This window comes from Lipophrys pholis (assembly GCF_963383615.2).
Source record: "Lipophrys pholis genome assembly, chromosome: 10".
Taxonomy (NCBI): domain Eukaryota; kingdom Metazoa; phylum Chordata; class Actinopteri; order Blenniiformes; family Blenniidae; genus Lipophrys; species Lipophrys pholis.
In genome coordinates, this window is record NC_137640.1 from 28,110,821 (window position 1) to 28,136,312 (window position 25,492).

General features: G+C 44.4%; 3 protein-coding genes across 6 annotated transcripts in view; 1 reads left to right on the top strand and 2 right to left on the bottom strand.

The window, feature by feature from the left end:
- Positions 1-1,117, bottom strand: part of herc2 (HECT and RLD domain containing E3 ubiquitin protein ligase 2) — a 62,523-nt gene extending 61,406 nt beyond the window's left edge. The window contains exons 1-2 of the mRNA XM_080473586.1: positions 1,085-1,117; positions 33-141 (exon numbers count right to left, since the gene is read on the bottom strand). Of these exons, the coding sequence (XP_080329712.1) occupies positions 33-104 (72 nt within the window). The 5' untranslated portion in view covers positions 105-141; positions 1,085-1,117. The remainder of the gene's footprint in view (positions 1-32; positions 142-1,084) is intronic.
- A 4,957-nt stretch (positions 1,118-6,074) lies between these two features.
- On the top strand, positions 6,075-19,081 carry LOC308115754 (magnesium transporter NIPA2-like; the record flags this gene model as incomplete). 3 transcript variants are annotated; one of them, XM_080473478.1, is made up of 9 exons in its annotated part: positions 6,075-6,207; positions 6,302-6,349; positions 6,428-6,518; positions 7,952-8,109; positions 13,821-14,051; positions 14,460-14,516; positions 16,837-16,927; positions 17,017-17,177; positions 17,906-19,081. In XM_080473478.1, the coding sequence occupies 9 exons, from the start codon at positions 6,075-6,077 to the stop codon at positions 18,553-18,555; spliced, it is 1,620 nt and encodes a 539-aa protein (XP_080329604.1). In that variant the 3' UTR covers positions 18,556-19,081. The 3 variants fall into 3 exon arrangements, with proteins under 3 accessions (XP_080329604.1, XP_080329603.1, XP_080329602.1); XM_080473477.1 differs by lacking the exons at positions 6,075-6,207; positions 6,302-6,349; positions 6,428-6,518; positions 7,952-8,109 and adding an exon at positions 12,833-13,220; XM_080473476.1 differs by lacking the exons at positions 6,075-6,207; positions 6,302-6,349; positions 6,428-6,518; positions 7,952-8,109 and adding an exon at positions 13,631-13,748.
- cyfip1 (cytoplasmic FMR1 interacting protein 1) overlaps positions 19,004-25,492 on the bottom strand; it is a 35,763-nt gene continuing 29,274 nt past the window's right edge. For both annotated transcript variants that reach the window (XM_080473475.1, XM_080473474.1), the window contains exons 24-31: positions 24,943-25,086; positions 24,596-24,686; positions 24,229-24,359; positions 24,016-24,088; positions 23,294-23,388; positions 22,568-22,806; positions 22,338-22,485; positions 19,004-20,545 (exon numbers count right to left, since the gene is read on the bottom strand). In XM_080473475.1, coding sequence (XP_080329601.1) covers positions 20,381-20,545; positions 22,338-22,485; positions 22,568-22,806; positions 23,294-23,388; positions 24,016-24,088; positions 24,229-24,359; positions 24,596-24,686; positions 24,943-25,086 — 1,086 coding nt within the window. In that variant the 3' untranslated portion in view covers positions 19,004-20,380. The remainder of the gene's footprint in view (positions 20,546-22,337; positions 22,486-22,567; positions 22,807-23,293; positions 23,389-24,015; positions 24,089-24,228; positions 24,360-24,595; positions 24,687-24,942; positions 25,087-25,492) is intronic.

Sequence of the window (25,492 nt, forward strand, 5' to 3'; positions counted from 1 at the left end):
GAAGCTGCACTGCCTCCTAGATGTGCACATACCTGCAGGTCTATCTTCAGCCATTTGTCATGAAATCGTATCTGAGCATCGAGGGTAAAGGATGGAGAAGGCATCTTCCCCTCACCTCCCCTGGCTGCCAACGCAGCCAACCTGCAAAAAACAACAACAGATTTGAATATTTTTTTAAAAAAAAAAAAGGTACATTTGCTAAATCTGTATTCAGTAAAATGACAAGAGGAGTGATGCATCAGGAAAAACGGAGCTTTTTTGACCATGACTTAATGATGCGTTGTTGCACAACAGTATGCACCTCTGCGATTCAATTCAAAACGCAGTACAACAGAGATGGGCAGAGTCCGCATTGGGGGAAAACACTCCAACATCATCAAACAAATACATCATCCCAAGCTCGGGACCGCCTGCATGTTCAGTTACACTATTCCTCTATTACAAACAAGCTCATGGATCAGATTTAAGAGTTGTAGGTAAAGTTTCTTAGATTTTCGGGACAACAACTGCGCAGAATTTGGAGAATTTAACTTTGCACCAAATGATTGCCTCAGCCTGGGGTGATGCTACCCGTTAATTATGCGTTAGCGTAGTTGACCTAGTAAACTCTACTGCGAATATAACATGGATAAATGGATAAATGTGAGCTGTCGAGGTCAATAAATGAAGAACGTCGCTATTTAGGGCCACAGGAGTTTCAGTACAATATTGACAGGGACTGTTAGAGAAGGCTACAATACCACGAACATGAAACATTACCGACCCGTAATCCTTGACACTGCGGGTTGAGACTGGCTACCAAAGAAAACAAAATCAGACAGCAGAGCGGTGGTAAAAGGCAAACTGACGCGGCATCGTGAGGATCTTAATGGAACCCGGAGCTCAGAACATTCACGTTAGCTTAGCCGCTCATGCTAACCCCAACAGGAGGCTAGCTAGCAGAAGCTAAAGTAGCTCTCGTCCTCCGGGCTCCGCTACCCGGGATTCTCGGACGTGACACCGAACCGAGAGAGGCGCAGCGTCCGTGGCAGCTCGGCAGCACAACGAGCAACACGTCCGAATCGAGACGGGAATTATAAATTACCTTCTGCGTCTCCTCGGCTATTCTCGTCCCCTCAGCAGGTTTGCTGCATTAGCGAGCCCTTTAGAATGGCATTGATTGACAGGTCGCGGACGGAGGCACGAGGCATGGAAACAAATTACGTGAACTCAACTGGGATACGTGGTGAGCTCGGTTTGCACCCCCGCAGCCCGCCGGGGCGGGGTTTCACTTGCAATGTATTCCAGCGGCGATTCAAGCCGCCCCGCTTGCCCGTACAGCTCGGTGTATTAAAACGTTAGCCACTCTTGAGTCTGGGGGCGGGACGTAGTAGGGGCGGGGTAGCGTCCCGAGATATGAAGGTGAAGTGTCCGCTGGGCGGCGCCATATATCAAATGAACGCACACCGCAATCAATGCCGCTGTTGACGTACCAGCGTTGACGCCATCTTGGATGGGTCCCCAGTGGGCCTCCAGTTCATCCAGTTGAACCAAAGTTGGGCCGAGAAGGTTGTTTAGTCTGCGTGTATTTATTGTTTTGTATGTATGCATTTTACCAACTACTCACCTGAAATGCACGAAATCTTAAAGGATGATTTGTTATAATCCAAGGACCAATCGATTAGATTTTGGGATGTTAAGGATCATTTCCGCATAAATCCCCAAAAACTGTGAAGAAATGCCAGACACAGAGCGGATGGGGGAGGCACCTGATGGAGGAGATTAAAGCCTGGCACACACTACAGGATATTTAATCTTCACAGATCAAGAGACCACACCCTTGATGATCACAAAAGACAGATTGCACAATAGCTTCCTCTTCGGATCTGATAGTGTGTGGCGTGAACTACAGAGATCACCAAACACTAACTGATTGTTCAGCAGTGTATCAGGCTCTGCACCATAGGCCTCTATAGAACTATAAATATAGGTCTATGTGCCTCACGCTTAATATTCAAAATCTCGCATAGTCACATGTGACTTCAGTGTAAAACATGGCATGTACATGGAAACAAACATGTTGCCACAAATCAACCTCGGGCCCAGATTCCGACTTGGGATTTTCATTTATAAAGGTAACTTCAGGATTAACCTTGGGATTTCCATACTGTGAAGCAGATTCACGATAGTTACAAGGATAAATCTCTCTGGTACTCTGATGTTTAACTCTAGAGCAGAGAATGAAGGCACCGTCTACTGACCAATCAGATCTCTTGGAAAATGACCTGCCTACTTTTACAATATCCTGATTGGTGCGCGGATTGTCCACGGCTGTTTAGCGCCATGAGGGTTGATCTGTAATAATGAGGTTAATAATAATGGACAGAGCTGCAGAAACATGAATTTATGGAGCGCACATCTACTCTGCCGTCATGGTGAGGAATTAATAACAAAATGCATTCACACCGGGGAAACAGCCTCAAAACAAACTGATGGAAAATATAAAGTTAAAGAGCAGTGAGGAATAATAAAGTGAAACTGAGTGATCACAGGTCGGCTTTTATTGTCCAATGAATTAATATTTTATAATCAGAGGAGGATTAAGGTTGTCATGGGCCCCGAGGCTATCCTTTTAGTTTTTGCCCTCCCCATGCGACCCAATCTCAATTTAACTTTTAGTATGTTCACAATTACAGCAGCACACACACACACACACACACACACACACACACACACACACACACACACACACACACACACACACAAACACACACACACACACACTAGGTATACTTGTGATTTTGAAACTCTGAGGCCACGTTTACATGTACCCTGGGTTTTTACTAAAACTGATATTTCTCTTCATTTACACGGACCCTATAAACACCTGGTTCAGAGCTACATCCAAACCTGTAGGGGGCAGTGTAATGAGAAGCATGAAGTCATAATGGCCAATCAGAATCCTGAAAAAAAAAATCACGTCACTAATTGTGACGTAAATATCTACCTTAAAGATGCAAACAGAGACATCAAGTTTTTCCAGATCTCCACTGTGGCCGGAGTTTTCAAGAATCATTTGTGGAGACTCGTAGCTGCGTTTACGTGTAAATGCGCAGCCCAAACACAGAAATATCACAGGTTTTTAAATACCCGGGTACGTGTAAATGTGGCCTGAATATCAGATTGGGGAAAAATATACATAGTAGCAGCAATATTATAAATGTTGCTCCTGGGTTTCCTGCGCTTGCATCTGTCTATGTACATATATAGTTGAATTATGTTCATTTTGTCATCTTAAATGTATGTTACAGTTTTGTTTTTACCAACAAGGTGGCGGTAAAAAAGAAACTAAAGCACACATATATATTTATCGAATTATCTGCTTACATATACATAATCTATGTTCTGTATACCACAATAATTGTGCAATGTGGAGGAGTTGTGATGACCATTATTTCCCATCAAGTCTAAAAGCCTTCAATTGTAACAAAAAAAACTACAAAAAGGTATTCAACCAGATTTTAGCTAAACCAAGATGCAACATCTGCAGCAGCAGCACAGGTAAACAAATCAACGAGCATGACCACACAATACATGTTGATTGGCTGGAGAGGAGGGGACCCACGTCTGACCAATCGGATTATTATTATTATTATTATTATTTTATTTTATTAAATTTTTTTAACTTTACGGACCAATAGGGAAAAACCCATCTTTTCATTTAAATATATGTAAACTTCCAACACTAGTTCGACCAATCAGAGGGCCCCTCCAAACCTGGGGTTCCTAGGCTGCAGCCGAGGTCAGTCTGTGTGTTAATCCGTGCCCGGCTTTGGCTGCAGCAGCAGTATGGACGTATATTGCATTCACATGACAAAATTAAAATTGACTCATAATTATCTCATAATTCTGAGAAGAAATTTATTATAAAAATATTCGGCTCTGTTTTTCTGAATTTATGAGACAACGGTTTTCTGAAAAATTACAATACCCCAAAGCCAAGAGAAGTCACACTCCACTTCCCACAATGCATCAGAACCTTAAAGTGACAGGCTAAGTGTGTAAACAGGCGCCTCAGGAACCTGCGGCTGTTTCGACGTAAACACCGCTCGGATTTGTTGGTCGTTGTAATGTTTCTCCAGGAACAACTGGGCAGATGTGGCATGCGTCATGGGTAATAAAGCTCAGTAATACACCGGGTCTCCGAACTACGGTTTGGAGTTATAAATCGGCGAAGGTAACACAGTGCAAAGTTGACAAACTAATAACAATGCCATCAACAATACTTAAACACAAGAGTATCTCATAATTACGAGATAATTATCTCATAAATTCAGAAAAACAGAAGTGATTTCTTTTTCAGAAAACCATTATCTCATAAATTCAGGGAAAACAGAGCCGAATTTTTTTATAATTCATTTTTTCTCATAATTATGAAACAATTATGTCATTAATTCAGAAAAACAGAGTCGATTTTAATTTTGTCATGTGAATGCAATACGCTTCCATACGGCAGTGTTGCATTCAGCCTAATTTTCATCCTGGTACTCATGACGTCACCCCCCTGCTGCTTGGCTCTTCTCAGAGCAGAACACACACTACAGGATTTCGCTTCACAAATATTGAACACGTTCATTATCGCCGATCTCTCCTTCCGAGCGAAAATTGTTCTTAACACTCCCCACAATACAGGAAAATCAGACACGATTTATTTTGCAGGCATCCGACAATCGGGCCGTGCTCCCGATGCTCGTTAGGAGATCGGGACTAAAATCGGCCCGATTATCTTGTAGTGTGTGCCGGACTTTAAGGAGCTCTAAGTCTGTTGCCATGGAGACACTCCAAAGCTCAGCTAATATCTAGGTTGGGCAAGTATCCAGAAACACCGGTGTGAGCGCATTGACTCGGGTAGTGGTTTATCTGTGTGCCGCAGCTCAGTGTTTCACACAGTGAGGTTACCACCTGACAGGCTAGTTAGCCCTGATGTGTGGCGTTGGCGAAGGTCGACGCTCTACAGAGTGCACGTTCTAATTTCTAATGAAAATTGAGGTATGCACGCAAAATATATGAACAGAAGTCACTGACGTTTCAACTGATTTTCACACAGTTTAAAGAGACAGTTTTGTTTCCGGATTCTTTTGCCAGAAAAATGTGGCATAACTACTTAGAATGCTTCTTAAGGAAGCATCTTACCTGATGACACCACCTGGATTCTGTACAATGTTTTCAAAGAGGGATTGAGGGTTATTCTGAGCAATGTCTCTCACTCACTCCATGATGTATTGGGCAGCAGCAGAGGCACCTTCAGGAGCAGACTTCACACCCGTTTCACACCCACGTGCATTACTGACTGCCATGGCAGATCATCAATCAAGGTGGCCATCAAGCTTTGTAACTGTGCATAGTATTGCTCTCAAGCCATTCCACATGTGTATGTTTAATTTTGTTTAGTGATGATTTATTCTATGTAATTAATTATATTTACTGCTTTACTTTCAAGCAACAATTAAAAATGACCCCCTGGGAATAATACAGTGATATTTTTGAAATCAAAAAGTATGCTAGTATTAGTTATGTATGATAGCTATTCATATTTGTATTAAACCCTCATATATAATACATTTATTAGTATAGTTCAATAAATGATAATCCTAATTGTTGACTGTGTAATGATCTATTACTGTCATCTCACACAATGTCTTACTCTCTCCACTAAATAATATTTGGAGCTAAAACCTCTCAAAAATAACTATTTTACAAAGTTTAACAAAGTATTTTAGTATGAAAAATAACACCTTTAATGTGCAAACGCATCATGGCACATGGCAGCACGTCTGCTGTTTAAAAAAATCATATCTGTGTTGAACACTGGGTGAGTTACGATTGTTTTAATTGCAGAGAAACATCCTTCTCGTATCGAAGTGAATGAATTGAGAGAACGGATGACCCTTCCAATATGGCGGCCGCGCTAAAGGCGCAGCAGCACTCCATGAGGCGTTTGCTCATTTTCTATCGAAAGGCGGCGCTGTGTGTCGACTCTTGGGAAAAAAAAGTGTCAACTTGTTTTTTTTATTAGATAGCTAGCGGTCCTCGTAATGGATGAAGAGTCGGGGCTCCGAAGCGTTCCGACGCAGACCGCGGGGGTCGCGGTAGCGGTGGTATCCAGCTTCATCAATGGATCGACATTCGTGCTTCAGAAGAAGGGGATTCTGCGCTCGCGCTGCAGGGGTAGGCGGAAGAACGACACGCGTGAACACACACGAGAGCAGAGGTGTGAAAAGTGGCATAAAGAGCGGTGTTTTCTTCCCGCGTTGTCCCGCAGGAGGCTCGTACCTGTCGGACGGGGTGTGGTGGAGCGGCACCCTGTGCAGTAAGTACAGCCACCTGCAGACTCCGGGTGTTGATCATTGCTGAAGCTCAGACTGTCTCCTTCTGTGGCTCTGCTCAGTGATCGCAGGTCAAATCGGGAATTTCCTGGCGTACAACGTGGCCCCGGCTGTGATAGTGACGCCCCTGGGTGCTCTTGGGGTGCTGTTTGGGTGAGTCTCAGTCCTGGACTGAGAAAAGTCCTCAACAACAACAAGAGCAAGAGTTTTTAGGTCTGAGACAGAAAACCTCACCATGTTTCATTTCTCCCATTGATTGATGCTCATCAATCCAGAGATTGCCCTCTTGATTTTAAAGGGCCCATATTATACAAAATTCACTGTGTAATGGTTTTCTAACAGCAATATGTGCCCCCAGAGCCTGTGTATGAGGCCTCCGAGGTGGAGAAAGTCTGTCATCTCCCTCACTCGCTTGCTCCGCTTGTTTTTAATAATAATAATAATAATAATAATAATAATAATAGTGCATGGGTTTTATATGGCACTCAAAATGCTTTACATTGCCATATTCATTAACTTCATACTTTTTAATCAAATGTGTGCTCATACAGACCATTCTGATTTTCCCTTCATGACATCATGCAGGGAAATCCCCCCCCCCCCCCCCCCCCCCCCACACACACACACACAGGTAGATGAAAACTTACAATGACTGCTGAATATATTCAGTGTAATATGAAAAACCATAACAGTTACCGTTACAGGTAGCAGGAGCTAGCGTTAGCTGCTTGGTAGTAACTAACAACACATTCGACCAAACTAAGAAACATTCAGACACAATAATTCTGATTCATCATTCTGAAACGTCCGGCTGCAGTCGCAGAGTCTGAACTTCTTCAGGAGCGTCTCCTTCTGGGTCAGATTCTGCTTCAAACTGGTCTGGTTGAAAAACAGCGTTTCTATGAGCTAAAGCAATAAATCCACTGTAAACATGAGGCATCGTATCGGAAAGCTGCGTCTCCTCCAGGGTTGCCAGATCTGAGTGACTGTTTCCAGCCCAAACACAATGTAAAACCTGCCCACCTCAGTAAAAACCAGCTCAAAGTTCAATCTCTGTAAAAACTCATGTTAAAACTGTAAAACTATTGTATGAGTAATAAAGGACACGTCATAAACACACAACTGCACTAAATGAACAGAAAAAATGAAACACAAATAGACTCCCAAAGAAGCCCAGTTGGGCAGAAACCCACCAAATCTGGTAACAGTGATCCTCTCCCAGAGTGTCGCGGAGCAGGAGTGGACAGACAGAATCAGTCTGCTCTCAGTAGAGCCACTAGAGGGACTTTCAGACTATTCAGGACCAAGGCTGGATTTAGGGAAATAGACTTTGAACACAACGTTTGACCTCTGACACCTTGTGAAGTTGTCACAGGGCTGTACAATGGCAAACATTTTGATCCCTCAAGAAAAAACCTTGTGAGTCCCTGCTTTAATCTGTTTTACTAACGGAGAATACGCTCGCCTCTCCTGGGTAAAATATAGATGTACCTGAAAGTTTCATGATCTCAAGTCACCACACCACGCTTAGACTGCACCGTGCTGTGCTCCAGCTTCTCATAGGGTGTGGTTTTGGTGTGTTACAGGGCCGTGCTCGCTTCATGGATCCTGGAGGAACATTTGAATGTCCTGGGGAAGCTGGGCTGTGTGCTGTGCTGCTGTGGCTCGGTCGTCCTCATCATTCACGCTCCTAAAGCACAGGCCACGTCCCGGCTGGAGCTGGAGGAGCGGCTGCTGGACCCAGGTGGTGTTTCGCTTTTGACTTATAGCCTCATTGTGCTGTGGTGGTGAGCAGGTTTGCATCTATATGCGGAGTTTGCATATTGTCCCTGTGCCTGTATGCGTTTCCTCCAGCCTTCTGAAAACATGCATGTGAGGTTGATTGATGACTAGAAATTTGCTCCAAGCTGTTATTGTGACTGTTGTCTCTTTGTTTGTCCTGTGACAGTGACCTGGATCAAGAAGTATAACATTCAAATTGTGTTTAATCAACCAGCGGAAGAAGAAGTAGTTCCTGTTCACTGTTGAGGAGTATATCCTGTTGTCATTATTAATATAACTTCCTCCTGTTATTACAGTTTATCTTAATTTACAACATTAAGGGGAATTTTTATTTATATCTTGTCCTGCTAGAATTGAACGTACAAAACACTAATATTTTTTTCAAAAAGACCATATTTTTTTGGTATATTGGCAATTCTACTCTTCCTTGTGTGAAAAGCAGGTTGATGTTAAAATGTGATGGCAATGTGGGATTTTACCAAGAGAAAAGCTGCACCGCACAGTCAGCATTGTAAGACAATAATGTCATCTTTTCTGTTTTCTTACTTCCGTTTTTTGATTGCTTCCTGCATTCTGATATTTTTGCATATGTGTGCCACACACACACACACACACACACACACACACACACACACACACACACACACACACACACACCAAACGCGTCCTGGGTGTTTTTACATATCATGGCGGGAAACAAATCTGACTGACCCTTCTCCTGCAGGTTTGCACAAGCTGACATCAACTCGTGGCAGATTTCTTTATTTGGTCGTCTGAGCACGGCAGGGCTCGTCAAGATGGAGACGCTTGTGTCAACAGCAATCAAACAAATCAGGCTTCACAGGAAGGTGGTCAGTCAGGAAAAGCCTGGAACAGACAGTTTTGGCTCCTTTGTGCAACTGGGAATTCAGACCAGTCAGCTTGCCTAATCTCGAGCCCATTCCCATTAATACATTAACCGTCTAACAGATTAGCCCCACATAAAAGTAATAAACAAGTTCTGTCATCATAACTTAAAATCGAACCCAGAGATGAAGTGACACAGTAGAAATGCAGCTGACTTTATAGCTTCCTAACTACATGGGCGAACTATAGTGAACTGAGACGCAGCACAAAGGGCCAATACGATATAATTACAGATACACTTTTTTAGCCAATGTTTACTCCCCATTATGACAGAGTTGGAGTATTAAAAGATCCAAAAAAACACAAATAAGCAGCCACTCTGAAGACCTTAGAGTTGTAATATTATTGGGTATATACAAATTATTCTCCATATATAAAAATGTCTTTCAGAGTGACGCAGTTGTGTGGTGAGTAACACTCCCTTCATGTCCGAAGCTTTCTGGGAGACTTCCTGTCTGGAGCCTGCATGTTCTCCCTGTGCCTGTTTTCTCCAGATGCTCCCACAAGAAATTCATGCTTGACGTTTGAGTATAAATTGGCTGTAGTTGTGGGTGTGTTGTGACATTTCTGTGTGCCTTTCATAAGCCAAACTCTGATAAAATGGATATAAAGATTGAATGGATGGATGGAACAATTAGATCTAGTGTGATGGTCGAGGAATAGTCCATCATAAATGAATGTCTCTCTCTCTCTCTCTCTCTCTCTCTCTCTCTCTCTCTCTCTCTCTCTCTCTCTCTCTCTCTCTCTCTCTCCTCCCTCAGTGTTTGTAGGCTACGCCCTCCTGGTGGTCTTGCTGCTGGTCACTCTCATTGTGTGGGTCGCTCCGGCTCACGGAAGGTCAAACATCATGGTGTACGTCGCCATCTGCTCCCTCCTGGGAAACTTCACGGTTCCCAGCAGCAAAGGACTGGGCCTGGTTGCCCCGGAGGTGTTCGGCGAGGGCGGCCCGGCGAGCGGCAGGGCCTTGGCCCTGTTCCTGGGCCTGCTGGGCGCGCTGGCCGTCAGCATCCTCACTCAGTTCTTCTTCATCACGAAGGCTCTCCAGTGCTTCAGCTCCAACGTGTTCGAGGCCATTTACTACGTGACGTTCACCGCCACCGTCATCCTGGCCTCGGCGCTTCTTTTTAAGGAGTGGACTCTGCTGACGGTGACGGACAGCCTCGCCATGCTGTGCGCTCTGACCACGGTGTGTGTCGGGGTTGTGCTGCTGCGCATTTCTCAGGAGGCTTTGATTACCTGGAAGCAGAAGGAAGAACGACCGAAAACAGACTGATCTGAGAAAACTTGTACATTATTTGGTGAAACAAAGCTTTCTTTCTTTTTTTCCTTTTTTTTTTTTTACAACGGACTCATTTCTTTGATTTTCATTTTACTACCTCTACTTTAACTGACTCAGTATATTTATTAAAAATTCATCTTAAAGACTCCATGAAATAATATTAGCTGTGTTATGGTTAATTTTATCATCCACCTCACTCTTTTTCTCATCCCCTTCCCTAATTCTGCGTCCTTTAAAAATGCACCTGCGCTTGACGACTGTTTACACGGACCAACAGCAGCGTTTGCTTTAGATATCAACTCAAACAGGCTGTGTGAACGTGATTGCAAATAGAAATCAAATATTAAACATGGAATCTGTATACTGGAGTCAAAAACCGCTTGGATGTTGTTTCATGAAGTCTTTAATGTGAACGTACCTGAGAAGTACAAGAGTTCTATGGTACGAACTTACAATACACCTGATTGTGTATCGTAATTATTATTATTTTTTATTCCTAATCATTCCTGAATTTATTTACTGAACACTTGTGGTTACGTTTGTAATTATTATAGGAACTATCTTTTAATCTAAGCCTTTCTAACACTTCAGCATGACCAAGGGACTAACAGTGAATTTTTTGATTTAAAAAAATATATACTTATTTTTTAATCCATTTGTAATAATTGACAAAGAAGAACCTACTCTTGCATGTTTGTTGATCCTCTCAATGCCATATTGTCTCACCATTGGATCACTTACACTGTGACTTATTCAGCGTGCCTGTGAATTATTCAGGGTAACTTCAGAAGTGGTCTGTTGAGCTGGACTTGTGTTGTGGAGTCTGAGTGTTGGTGAGGAACGAGCACTTTGTCCAAAAGGAAGATTTGTAAAACGGATTCCAAATATTAATGCTTTTTTATTATAACCACCTCATTTTATATTAATATATTGAATATGGATGTTGTGCAATTTTGACCGTGGCCATCAGGGATTACTTTAACTAAGACATTATGCACTATTAGTGCATTGTGATTATGTATGACCTGGTTTTACTAATAAAAGATAAACTTTTTCAGACTTGCAGCTACTAATGATTTCCTTTGTTGTTTTACTGTTTTATTATCCCAAAAATTAAAATCTGTTATTCTACCTAAAAAACATTGTTTTGTCTCCGCCGACAGTCTATGGCTAGTTTTAGGCCAGTACAGTGCATACACACTGAAATTAAACTACATATTTTTCTTTGTACAATTAAACTTTTCAGCTTCATTTTTCATTTGTTCTTCTTTGCACTGAAACAAGGGGGAAACAAACAACTGGACTTTATTTAAAGATTATTATACTGTCACTTTTCTGGTGCAACCCACTGAGATCAAACTGTCAACAAGAATAGTTTCACTAGAAAACCTATCAAAACAAGTTATTTCTAATGAAAGTTTTAGAGAAAAAATTACATTTAATATTTCATCGCAACACAGTTAAAGGAGCCATCACTGGGAAATGACATTTTTACTTCATGAAACATGTATATTGGTGTTGGACCTCAGTTGAAACTTGCCTGAAAATCTTCAGTTTAAAAGTGGCTGAGTTTGACTCTTTGTTCAAACCAGAATCAAGGGGGCACCACCTCAAAACAGATTTTGTTTGTGTTCCTGTGTTGTCGTCTAACATCATAAACCCACCTCTGTGAAATATAGCAGTTAGCAATGCCTAGATATAGATTATATCTATATATTTTTTCTAAGAAATTATATAAATTGATCTTTAAGATCTGACTTCTAAGAATTACTACATTAAAGAATCAGAATTATGATTTTATTCAAAGAATTCTGAATTTTTTCTATTCCGTTTGAAGTAAAGTTTTAAATATTTGGAATTTTTGTTTTGATTCAGATTTTTTTTCAGATTAAAATGACAATTCTGACTGCTGCTTAGAATTGTGTAATTTAAGTTGGAACTTAATCGGTGCAATGTGATCTGGGTGACAGTGCTCAGACTGCTACCCCCGCGACCCGGAAACGGATAAGCGGGAGAAAATGGATGGATGGATGGAAGTCGGAACTCTGAGTTTTTACTCAGAATTTTAAGAATAAAGTCCCAATTCTGACTTATTTCCAAGACTGAGTTCTTTCCTTGGAATTACAAGATCAAAATCATAATTCTGACTTTTTTTAAAGTTGGAGTTCAGACTTTTTCAATGACATTTGACTTCTTTCCTTTAAAAAAGAACAAGAAAACACGAAATTACATTAAGAATTCAAGTTTTATCCAGAACTTGGAATATTTTGCCAGAATTGTGAGATTTAACTCAGAAATCAGCTTTTTTCTTCTCAGAATTTTGAGTTTTTATATAAGTTTGATTGATGATTTTCTGATTTGTTCTTTTTTTTATTAACAGAACTACTTTTTGGATATGTTTTGTTTACCTTTTTAAACATGTTCCCTGCTGTTTATGACTGGTTTGTTTCCCACCCCCCTCTGTACATCGTGCTGTTACGCTGTTCCCTCCCTCCGCTGTGACGTCGTGCTGTTGACGTTGTTTTATCGCGGCTGTTCCTCGCGCTCCCGGCTCGCTCGGTTCGGGGCTGCAGTGTCGGGTTGCTGCGGAGGCGCCCTGTGATGCCCGTGCGGTTCAGCGGTCCAGCCTGCGGAGGGCACAGCGAGCAGCAGCGGCCGCCCCTCTGGTGATAAGCAGAAGAAGAGCGCGGCGGGAGCGGCAGCGGCAGCGGCAGGAGGCGGTCGTCGGGCAGAAGGTCGGAGCGGAGCGGCGGGCTGAGCGGGGAGCGCGAGGCGGAAATGCGACGGTCATCGGCGGAGCCACCGAGCGGACTCGCTGCTAGCTAACCACCAACCGCCGCCACTGCGCTGAGCGTCCGGCTCGGAGGGAACCGTCCGCCGGACAGCAGGTACTGTGCGCGCCGCCACTCGGTTAGCCCATCCCGGGAAGCTAACGCGGCTAGCGGGGGAGCCCGCGACACGCGGTTCAGTCCGAGTACATTTTGCCCGGGTGCCACGCAGCGGAGCCGCGGTGGCCGCTGCTGTTGGGAGTTACGTCCTGACAGGAGTATTTTCAGAAAAACAGCCCGGTAAATGCTGGCAGCACACCGCGGAAAGCAGCCCGAGCGGCGGCTAGCTCCGGCTGTGCGCACCGTGCCCGGTGCACCGTGCGCCTCCGCTGGCGAGCGACTTCCTGAATTCCTGAGTCTTGAATCAAGCGTATTTACATAGCAGGAGCCACAGAGTTTCACAAGGCTTGGATGCGACTGCGTGCAACGCCCGAAACAACCGGTTTTCTTTGCAACGACGGCTCCTTCAGGCTTATTGTTTGTATGCGATCAGAGAGGTTTGGTCGTTCCAGAGGCTGCTGCTCCTCATGGACTCCTCCAACTTGTCACATCATGGTTTCCCAGTTTGTAATGTCTCATGTGAGCTCGGTAGGTCCCGGCTGGGCTGGTGACGGCGGTGACGGCTTCACGTTGTGACTTGTTCTCTCCCTGTGCTTCCAGGGGTCTGGGCTGCCCACAACTGCAGCCTCGGTCAGCATCTGCACTGCCTGGTCGTAAATGTGACAGAGCGCAGCAACGCATCCAGCCTCACTATGGGTCAGGACCGGGGGAAGTACGATTTCTACATCGGTCTGGGGCTGGCTATCAGCTCCAGCATCTTCATCGGAGGCAGCTTCATCCTAAAGAAGAAGGGACTCCTCCGGCTGGCCAGGAAAGGCTCCATGAGGGCAGGTGACGACTGTTTTCTCTCTCCGGGACTCTGATGTTTGTCACAAGTCACGTCAAGGGACACATTGTTCGACTTGACTCCCTCCTCCAGTTGTGCAGCAGCCGACTGCCAGTGTTCAGCTGGATCCAGTGGCTATCTTCCCCTTGCATTTCGCTCTCGTCTGGTTCCACCAGTAACACACTCGGGGTGTGTGTTTATGTTTGTATTAGTCATCAACACACTTCTGTAACATGGTAGTCATTAACTTATAGCTTTACTCAAGCTTCAGCTCAAGTGGAATGTCGCTAACCTGACGTTCAGCCGCCACTCAGGCTGCTGTTGCACAACTGAGATTTTGCTTACATGCAAGTTTTATTCAAATAAGTGGCGTAACGTGGAAGACAATACCTTTTATTGTTCTTGTTCTCCAGGTCAGGGTGGCCATGCATATCTGAAGGAATGGCTGTGGTGGGCTGGCTTGTTATCAAGTAAGTGACAATACACTCACACATTTGGAATTCATCCGCAGCTTTCACATAGAAACCACTCTGACAAGGTCGGGAACAACGGGTGTTGTTGTTTGCAATCTAGAATGACTGTAAAACTGAAATGTAAGAAAAGCAAAAGGAAGGAAACTGCAGTCATGACCCAGTTCCTTCGTGTTGTGAACTTCGCCAGGCAACCACTCGGCCCGAGATTGGCCAATCTTGTGAATCCGGTATCTAGTTTGTCCTGTCCAGCAGGAAGCATGTCAAATTGAGCAGTGAGCACAACAAGTATGGAATTTAGGTTCACAACGTAAAAGCATAGTTACAACTCTGAGATTAGAAATGGCTGCTGCCTGATGCACCAAGCTGACATGGCTTGAAACTTAGAGAGAATTCCTGTAAATGAAGTTTTCTTGCAAGATGAGACATGATACCCTGAACATCACTTTAAGACACTTTGATTATTTGTTAAATAGGATTGATGAAGCTAGCCATGTAGAGCACATGTATTATATCACATTTATGCATATCAAGTTTTTCAAAATCTTAAAAAGACAGGTGGACACGGTGAATTCAGAGGCCGAAGGGTTAAACTATTTCTTCAATGGACATCCGGCATGTAGTTTCTTTGTGTGTGCAGCAAATCCCTCTTCCTCTCACGCCTCGCCTGCAGGTCAACTTAGTGCAGCTTCTTTCCCACAGAATGAAGGTGTTGACTTCACTTTGGCATTTTGGATAACACACGAGTCTTCCTGGTGATTTGGTTTTGCACCATGCCCTGTCCTCTGGGCTTTGTTTCTGAGGTGACCAGTGAACCACGTTGGGGGCAGTTGTTTGTAATCTACACTATTGATTCATCGTTCAGACGTGTTGCCGTCCAGCTCAGCCAACACCAGACAAAGGGCAGGATGAAACCTGGTTTTCAGTCTCGTCAAAGCACGGACACAGAGAGAGAGACAGAGACGCAGGACAGTAATGAAGCAGGACGCTCAGAGACAGCCAGGTCTTTAGGTTGTGTGAAGAAGCCAGACGACTGAGGAAAGCCTCACAGACACATGGCGAACACAGGAGCTCCTCACAGAACGCCATTGTTGACGTAGGAACATTCTTAGGCCCCGTTTATATGACAAGGAATTCCAGTGTATCCGCAAAACTTTCTTCACTTTTGGGGGGGTCCGTTTACACGGCACCAGTTTGCGGATGCACTGTATCAGCAAAGTTTTTAATCCGGCTCCCAAGGTGGAAAGATTCTTTCACGGCGCAAATCCCTCCTGCAGAGACTGATGGAGGCTACAGAGCCTGATACTGCTCATCTCTCCCCCTCCCTCCTGCTCATCCAGTTGTAAACAAACATGGCCGACCCATAGTGGTACGACCCGTAGTGGTACGACCCGTAGTGGTACGACCCACGGTCCATATTCTAGTTTTATGGTCCAGATCAGTAGTTTAATAGTTGAGACTCTCCCTGATATCATCCGATGTGTCATCAGTCCATACGGATGTCAGGTTCTCTCCATTTTCTTCACGTTTACAGTGTTTTGTTCTCTGCACACATCTGTGTAGTTTCATTACAAAATCAAGCAACAGCGCCCTCCAGTGGCCCGGCATACTAACTACATTGTTGTCTCTGTGTCCGCTGCTGCAGTGTAAACACACTCCTTTTTTTTTTTTTTTTTATCGGATTAGGTGTTGTCACGTGAAACGTTGTCGTGTAAACAGGGCCTTAGTGTGAGGCAACACTGCTGACCACTGTGTCACTTGAATCTACGGCGCATATGCAACAAACGTTTACGAATATGTTTCTGGTTACAGTTTTCAAAAACCTCATTGAAAAGTTCATGTTTCTGCCACCACTGCAGTATACATTAAAAAAAAAAAAAGTTGCAAGCATTTCTTTTTGAGCTCATGATTATCACAGAAAATGTGTGACCTTATGAAACATCATATTTTGAGAGACACCAGTCAGGATCTTTTAACTTAAATGTTGAATTCAAAATTATTGGAAAACTCTGAAAAATATTGTTTTGTGTGTTTTAACAAAGTCTTGGGGGGTAAATAAACTTTTCCTCTGTTCTTTTTAAAGACATATTGATCCCTTTGCACTGTGCATGTTTTTGTAGAACCTCCAGTGTTTATCCAGTCAGAGAAGTTCACATTTCTATCAACTTTTATCTCAGTTTATAGTCTATCTCCTGGACGTCACATGATATTGGAGAAAAGTTTCACAGTGACCCTCAGACAGTACGGCGGCGTTCCGTTCCAGCGCACTGTATTGACTCTGCCTGCATGTGGCGGTTAACCGTGTCCTGACCCTTTGCAGTGGGCGCTGGGGAAGCAGCCAACTTCGCGGCGTACGCCTTCGCTCCGGCGACGCTGGTCACCCCACTGGGCGCGCTCAGTGTGCTCGTCAGGTGAGCTCATATACTTTAGCTCTGCATGCCGTCTGCGTGTTGGTTCACTAAGAGTCGTGGCCGGGCTGAACTGTGGCGTGTGGTTGCAGCGCGGTGCTGTCGTCGTACTTCCTGACGGAGCGGCTGAACCTGCACGGGAAGCTGGGCTGCCTGCTGAGCATCCTGGGCTCCACCACCATGGTGATCCACGCTCCACAGGAGGAGGAGATCAGCAGTCTGGAGGATATGGCCAAGAAACTGGTGGATCCAGGTACGCAAGGCTTTGTTCATTGTGCCGAGTCGCTTCTTTTAGGCTGCCAGGTCCAGTGTTCCAAGCACTTTGCCATTTTTTTCTTTCAAAGACTAGAATCATATCGACCTTTTTTCAGAATTATTCCATCATATAGAGTTGAACTAATCGCATGGAAACGCACACATTGGGAAATATTCTCAGTGGAATAAATATCAGCTGGGTCGGCCAACTGTCGGTCATAATCTGGATCTTACTCAGATCTCAATTGACCTGCTGTTGGAACATCTAAACTGTATGTTTCCTCGTTAGTATTAACTCAAGACAAAACCCAAAGCCGGTTTCCAGGGATCCATTTTTTCTATTTATTTTGTCTTTCTGTTTTAAAGATTTCTATAACTCGGGTACTCTTTGCTTCTTGAACGCTTCCCGTGCAGACACACAGATGAAGTATTCTTTTCAACACCCTACCTAATGACACTAAAACACTTCCAACAGGGTTTGTAGTCGCTCATCTTAGACACTACAAAGAGATTTATTTTTAGCATCTCGGATTCCACGCTATTTTTATTAGCATATCACAAACCAGATATTTCTGTCACAATTAGAGATGGACCTGATTGTGTTCGTATTGCATGGCTTGTGTTCAAATCATCAAGTTATGGTAGGAATGGGTTCAACATTATTTAAAAAACAAAACAAACAAAAAAACTTGCATATCCAACTTCGTTTCTTTTCTTGTTTAACAGGGTTTGTAGTATTTGCCACCCTCGTCATCATCGTGGCGCTCATCTTCATATTCGTGGTGGGTCCCCGTCACGGTCAGACCAACATCCTGGTCTACATCACCATCTGCTCGGTGATCGGGGCGCTGTCGGTGTCCTGCGTTAAAGGACTGGGCATCGGCATCAAGGAGGCCATTGCCGGCAAAAACGTGGTGAATAACCCGCTGGCGTGGATCCTGCTGCTGAGCCTGGTGGCCTGCGTGAGCACGCAGATCAACTACCTGAACAAGGCCTTGGACATCTTCAACACGTCCCTGGTGACGCCCATCTACTACGTGTTCTTCACCACGTCCGTGCTCACCTGCTCCGCCATCCTCTTCAAGGAGTGGGAACACATGGGCGCCGACGACGTGATCGGCACCCTCAGCGGCTTCTCCACCATCATCGTGGGCATCTTCCTGCTCCACGCCTTCAAAGACATTAGCGTGAGCCTGGCCACGCTCGCCGTGGCCATGAGGAAGGAGGAGCGCGCCTTCCCCGCCGCCAACGGCGTGGCCTCCCACAGCACGTACGAACTGCTGCACAACGACGCCACGGAGGACGTGGAAATGGGTTCTCCGTTTGAGAGCGTCTCCAGAAGGAACGGAGCGATGACTTCGGCGCTGGATCATTGAGGGAGATCCTTCGCCGCCCTGTGGACTCGACCACGGCTCTCTCAGACAATCAGCTGGATGCGGAGGACGTCTCGGACAGACCAGTGGATTGTACTCGTTTTGATTTGCCTTACTTGTGCCTGAATATGACCCCGTCATATCCAGTTAGTTCGATCTTGATTTCATTCCTCTGTAGCGCTGTAAATATGTTTTTTAAGACATGTTTTGCTATGTGAAGCATATCCATGCACTGACTTACTTTCTATAAATCAAAAAGATAAAGTTTAATATATATTCTATACGAGGTCCTGCTGACGGTAACATTTGATAGGACATTCACTATGATTTGGATTTTGTGATATTTGAGGGTGTGTTTTTCTTTGTTGGGAATCATTCAGATTTAATTCCTTTTCTTTAGGGGACTGGGGTGTTTTTTTGTTTTTTTACATGGACAAACTGACAAACCAACAGATTTGTTACATATTTATTGAATTAAAATGACAAACATTTGCGAACACAAGGCACAGTGAATAAATGCTTAACACAAGATTGAGCTTTGTTACATTTTCATTTCCTTTAAAGGTTCCATATTACAGTTTTTCAACAACTTCACAAGGTGTCAGAGGTCAAACATTGTACATGAAGTGTGTTTCCATAAATCCATTAGTTCTGAATATTGGCCCGTCTAGAAGTCCCTCTTCTGGCTCTGAGTACAGCCTGATCCTGTGTCTGTCTACTCCTGCTGGACACTCTGGGAGAAGATCCGTGTTGCCAGGTTGGGCAGATTTCCTCCCAACTGGGCTTCCTGGGGAGCCTATTTGTGTTTCCTTTATTTGGGGCAGTTTAGTGCTTATGTGTTCTTTAATATTCAAGAGTTTTTATTGCAGTGGGCAGATTTTACATTGTTTGGGGCTGGAAACAGTCATATCTGGCAACCCTGGAGGAGAGGCAGCTCTCCAGTGCCATTGGGCTAGTTTGTGGTGGATTTATCACTACGGCTCGTAGAAACGCTGTTTAACCAGACCAGTTTGAAGCAGAATGTGAGCCAGAAGGAGACGCGGCTGCAGAAGTTCAGACTCTGCGGCTGCAGTAGGACGTTTCAAAATGAGGAGTTAGATATATTGTGTGTCTGAATGTTAGTTTGGTTAAATGTGTGGTTGGTTACTACCAAGATGCTAACACTAGTTCCTGCTAAGTAACCTTTACTGTTTTTCATATAATGCACTTATTCAGTAAATCAGTCAGGCAGAGCTCCTCTACGAGAGGGAGTGGTCATTTCCCTGCGTGACATCATCAAGGGAAACTCCAAACGGCCTGTATGAGCAAACATTTTGCTAAAAAGTGGAGCGAGAGGGCGAAGACAGACTTCCCTCATACACAGGCTATAGAGACACATATTACTGTTAGAAAAACATCACGTGAATTTTGCATAATATGGGACCTTTAAAATCTTTTGCATGCATGTTTAATAAGGTAGAAAATACAAAATTTCTGTCATTCGACTTAAAATAAGGCTACTATTCACCCTCAATATTACACCACTGCAAACCCTTAAATGCATCTGATAAAAGTCACCCCCCCCTCCCTGATCTCATGCTTTCTGCACGTATAAAACAAAGAATAGTTGATCCAAACAACGGGGAAGAAGCTATTCTCCTCTGATAAGGCACAAGTGAATACAAAAGGACAAACCGACAGAAAAAGTGGCCCAACGTCTTACATTTAATGGTCCTGCGGTACTAAAGACCTGCCCAAGGAAAGAGGGAGTCAATTCTGTGGGTAGTCTGGTAATTCTAACAGTGTTTGGAACGCCACACTGGTCCCACGTTGTCGGCACGACGCCCGCTCAGCTGCTGGCCAGCGACTGATGGATGGGCGGCTGGAAGCATCGCACGTGTTCCACCGGCATGTTCTCCCCGTCCCCGGACTTCAGGTACTTGTTGAGGATGGCGAAGATCTCATTATTAAGCACCTGGAATTTGCGGATTCTGTCAACCATCTTCTTGAGAGGCTGAAGGAGAAACAGCACATGGCAGCAGTGAGTCTCGCCGCAAAAAAGAAAGAAAAAAGATTCACTCACAGGAGGAACGCCCGCCGAGAAGGGAGATAGAAACTACAGTGCTATAGAACGTCCTCGCTGACCGCGCTCACAGCCATCTTCAGACACCACAGTCAAATCCTTGAGTTTAGTTGAGCATTTGTGGTCATTTGTCCTTAAATGTTTCCAGCCACTCGTTGCTTCACAAACTTTAAAGGAAAGTCTTTATTTACTCTGAACAGTGAGATAGTTCTTGTTCTTGATAATGCTGGATAGTTTGGTTTGATGTAACCTTCAGTGACCACCAGGGCCCGGTTCTTCAAACCTGGGTTATTTTAAGCACTGGTTAAATCCTTAACCCGCCGTTGGCTAACCGACCGTTAAATATGCGTAGTTTAAAACATGGTCAGTCATCCCGTTAGCTAAGGTCGCTGTCAAAGTTAACTGTGAGGTTAACAACGTGGTTAGCGTCCCTGACGCCGCTCCGCCCGCCGCTCCGCCCACGCTGCTGCCAGGATATTAAAGTGGAAACATGAAAACTGAGCTGGATGATCGACGGCATCATGTTGCCTCATCTTTTTTTAATTTTGACCCGAGAGGACGATATAGAAAGTGGACTGTACGTGGCCCCGGGGTGGCCGTAGAGAAAAAATAATCGTTCCCTCAAATTAATAAAGCGAGGGAACGAGATCATTTAATCTGAGATTCTTTACTCGTGGCCACGAAGGGAGCGGTCTGTATGAGGCTGCGTTGCTCCGCTATGAGACGCTCCACAGTACTTCTTTATGATGAAGTAATACTTTTGGTTCATCAGTAACTACTAAACAAACTACATAGTACTGTAAATGAAATTAGAGCATTGACTTATATCAAAGTTAAGTCCACGGTCCACCCTATCCTTCCTTTGTTGAACTGGCATCATGAACGCAGCGCTGCCAGTGAACGCCATGGTGAGAGTTAACCACTAGTAAAAAGTTAGTGGAGGTCCGGAGGAGCGTTAAGAGAACACCCGGTTAAAGTTAACCGAGTTTTGAACAACAAGATAACAGTGCTGTTAAAGTTACTGGTGGGTTAAATGTATTTAACGGCTGGTTAAACGATAACCGAGGTTTGAACAGCCGAGCCCTGGAGTTTAGTCATTCCTTTCAGATTCTAGGCTGAGGAGCTCTGAGCAGAACCAAACATGATTTTTTTTTTTTTTTTAATGAAAAATAGAATCAGCAGTGTTTCTCAAAACTGTTTCCCTACGTGGACGCGTCCTGCTCTGTGGACTGCATATCCTCAGAGCGATGAGTTCTCCAACTGTTTCATTTTGACAAATGTGTCACTAAGCAGCTGCAGAGTTGGTATTGTTGTCTCGGTGTTCAGTAGAGTTCATACCGCTGAACAGAGGAAAGTAAAAATGAATCGCAGAGCTGCACGATGACAGCAGACAGAGAAAGACAGAAACCACTTCCTCACAAGTTTTCAAATGAAAGTCTGTACAGCCATCGGTTACATAATGATGAATGCAACAATCCCAGAAAGTAAAGCCAAATACGCCGACTAAACATATGTGACCTCAGTGGAAACATCTTGTATGTTGACTCCTCCCACGTCATGGTACGTTGAACATACTGGATATCATTTTTATTACTACAACACACTATAAATCCATACTGCTCGTGCAAAACCTGCTTGTGCCATGAAGTTAGGAGAGAAAACATAAACGGATTTGGTGCCTGTGATAAGCTGCTATATTCCTGATGTCTGTCTTGCGACTCACCACGCTCTTGATGACCTCGTCCTTGCCGTCGTGCTTCTGCACCTTGAGGAGGTGGTAGCTGAAGTCCAGGATGTCGAAGCGTCTCTGTTGCCCCAGAAGAGCGATGATCATGCAGCCGGCCCAGTGCAGGCCGTCTCCGAAGCACTGCCTGGAGAGCGTCAGTGGAGGTCACAGTCAGGAGTTACGGTGGGACAGGTTCAGTCTCATGGGGATGTGCTGCTGGTACTCACTCCACGGTGAACTCGTGGGCTCCCACAGGGATGCAGTACACGAACTGCATGGCGCTCCAGAGGCGGTGGAACTCCACACACTCGTCCACATGCATCACCCCGTTGCTGGGCAGTGGCCCCCGCCAGATGGAGTCTTCCAAGAAGCCTCGCACGCGAGTGAGGATGACTTCAAACATGGACAGACCGCAGCACAGCCTCTCTTTGGTCAGAAGGTCGCCCTCACGGGCGATGGCGATTTGCTGGAGGGTGACAGTCGGTGTCAGATCGGTGGGAGTGTGGAGCCGTTGGCCTGCCGCTGTATTAAGCAGCAGCATTATAACACCAACACTCTTCCTAACAGGGTCTCGCACTGCTTCATCCCACAAAAATACAGCAAGTCAAAACATGAAGAACAACCACGACTTATCATTCACTGAGAAATACAAACGGCAGACTTACTATAATATCATTTCTCTAGTGAGTTCACAGATTTCAGACGTTCCCTAAGCACACATGAACCGTGTTCTAGCAGGTTGATTTAAAAAAAACGTAATTTTAGGTATGAATTTCATGTTCTATATAGTCAAATCCAATGTTTTGTACTATGCTTTAGATCTTCTCAGTTATGTCTTCGGTCCATGTTCCAGTAGAGGGAGCTTTAGCGCCACCAGAATTTAAGAAACAATATTTGAGAGGGATGATGTGATGACTGTGGAAAGAGACAGACAGCCTTTGGAGGGGTTTTACCTGCGGGGTGCCGAGACGCTCGATCAGGGGAACCATGTGCAGCGCCGTGTACTTTGCCTCCAAGCGCTTCATCTTGGCATCCAAGCGTTCTCCCTCTACATTAAAAAAAAAAAAAAAAAGCATTAAAATGTGTGTGTCTGAGTCACGTCTCCCACTGAAATGAGAAAAAGAAAATTAGCTGATTTGACACTAAATAATAGTCACATCAGTGCAGCCACGGTCAAAGTTTCTTTGCACTGGGCGACAATCTTTCCTTGTAAATATATTGATCCTATGTGTTGATATAGTCGATGATGGAGCCGGTGGAGGATGTGCCACCCTTTCTTGACACTTTTTATTTACACCGACACGAGTGAGTGCAGATTTCTGTTGTGACAACAATGAACAACCGCCAATAACATAGAATAGCATTAGATTTTTACAAAGTGAGAAATAATTGCATTCTACTATTTAACATTATCATGCTGTCTATTTGTAATTCGAATGCTGTTCACTCTTTGACTTTAACAGAACTTCTTCAGCAGAGGTGTACTTCATCCTGATAGGCCAGTTACCGACTTGGCCAATATCACAAACGAAGACGGTTTGAAAGGAGCTCGAAGCTTCATATCAGAATGTTTCCTGCACACAGTACGCACCATGGATCATTATCAAAAGGCTTCCTTCCATCTCTTCACAATCCAATGTTCAAATGTGATGTAAGATGGTGTTTTTCCTGTTACCTTTGACGTGGACTCTGGGGAGAATGTTCTGGAAAGGTGCAGCATGCAGCAAATCACAGACTTCTTCCTGTGACTAACAATTCAGGAAAAAAGAAAAATAGAAAGAATTACTGCTGATTATAGAACAATCAACATTTGCACCAAAAAGCTTGAAAGATAAACTCTGTGTGGGTATTCTCAGTGTTCTAAGGACTTCATGGCTCATATCTGTACCAGGCTCTGTTCACTCAGCAGGCAGAACAGGAGGGCATTGCCCACCTCCCTCAGGTTCTGGAAACACACAGTCTTCAGCTCTGCATACTCCACGATGTCCTTCAGCTGGTGGTGGAAGAACTCCAGAATACCTAAAGCGAGATTCAGCGAGGTTACTTCAATGATGCTCACACGGTGAAGCAGCACAGCTGAACTCTGACGCTCACGAGACAAAACCACTCACCAACACTGAAAGTTATTTATCTCTAAAGCTACCAACACCGCTCTGAGCAGCGAAGTCTCCTTCGTCAAACTCTGCGATCACGCTCAACACAGCCGTACCATATCATTATCCATGTGTCATGTCGCTCACTCCATGTTTACCTACCCGGGGAGCCATACTCGTGGCGGGGAAGCCTGCAAATCTTGGGCATCACCTCCATCAGGGTCTTCACATACTGCATTATGGTGCCCTGAAGCTACAGAAAGAGGAGTGTTCATGATCTGCTCAAAGTGAGAGGAGCAGCAGAAAACTGAAGAGAGTTTAGCCTTGCTATATCTGGTGTACGCGACACCGACCCCACCTTGTCCAGTTAATTCTGCTCTCATTCAAATAGTCTCTACACTTTACTGCATAGCCAAGAGTACGGTGTGCTTTGCCGTGGCTTTGAGAAACTACAAAGTACATGGTGAAGCAGCCTCTTGCAGGGCGTTACAGCGCCTCGCCACACTCACCAGGCTTTTGACGACCTTCAGCAGCTCCTCCATCACCACGGCGATGCCTTGGTAGCCCAGCAGCCGGCACATGACCTTGATGTGTGGGGGACCCAGGAAGTTCCTGTAGCAGCTGAATATGCTGCTGTACGCCAGGTTCAAGGTCTGCATGCAGAGAAAGACAGGGGACATTATAAACACAGAGAATAAACACATCGAGTGCAATCAGGAGGCACGAAGAAAAAATAAATAAATCTGCTGCAGACCGGTAATGATAACGTGAAAATACGGTCAGGAGACGGATACATAAACTACTGAATATGTGGTGATTTTAAAAGTTTGTTGTCAACTTAATAGTGAAAGCACAATAACAGAATACATGAATACATAGTACTACGCCCAGTTTAATGCAAAACACAATTTAATCTAAACTATAGCGAGTGATTGCAACTCCATCTCTTAACCACTTCCTTGCTGTGTGAAACGTTGAAAACCTTCGGCTCTGAACCACCGATTCTAAAACTGTGGTATGGTAAGGAAAACTTAATTGCATGAGATATTAAAAGAGCAT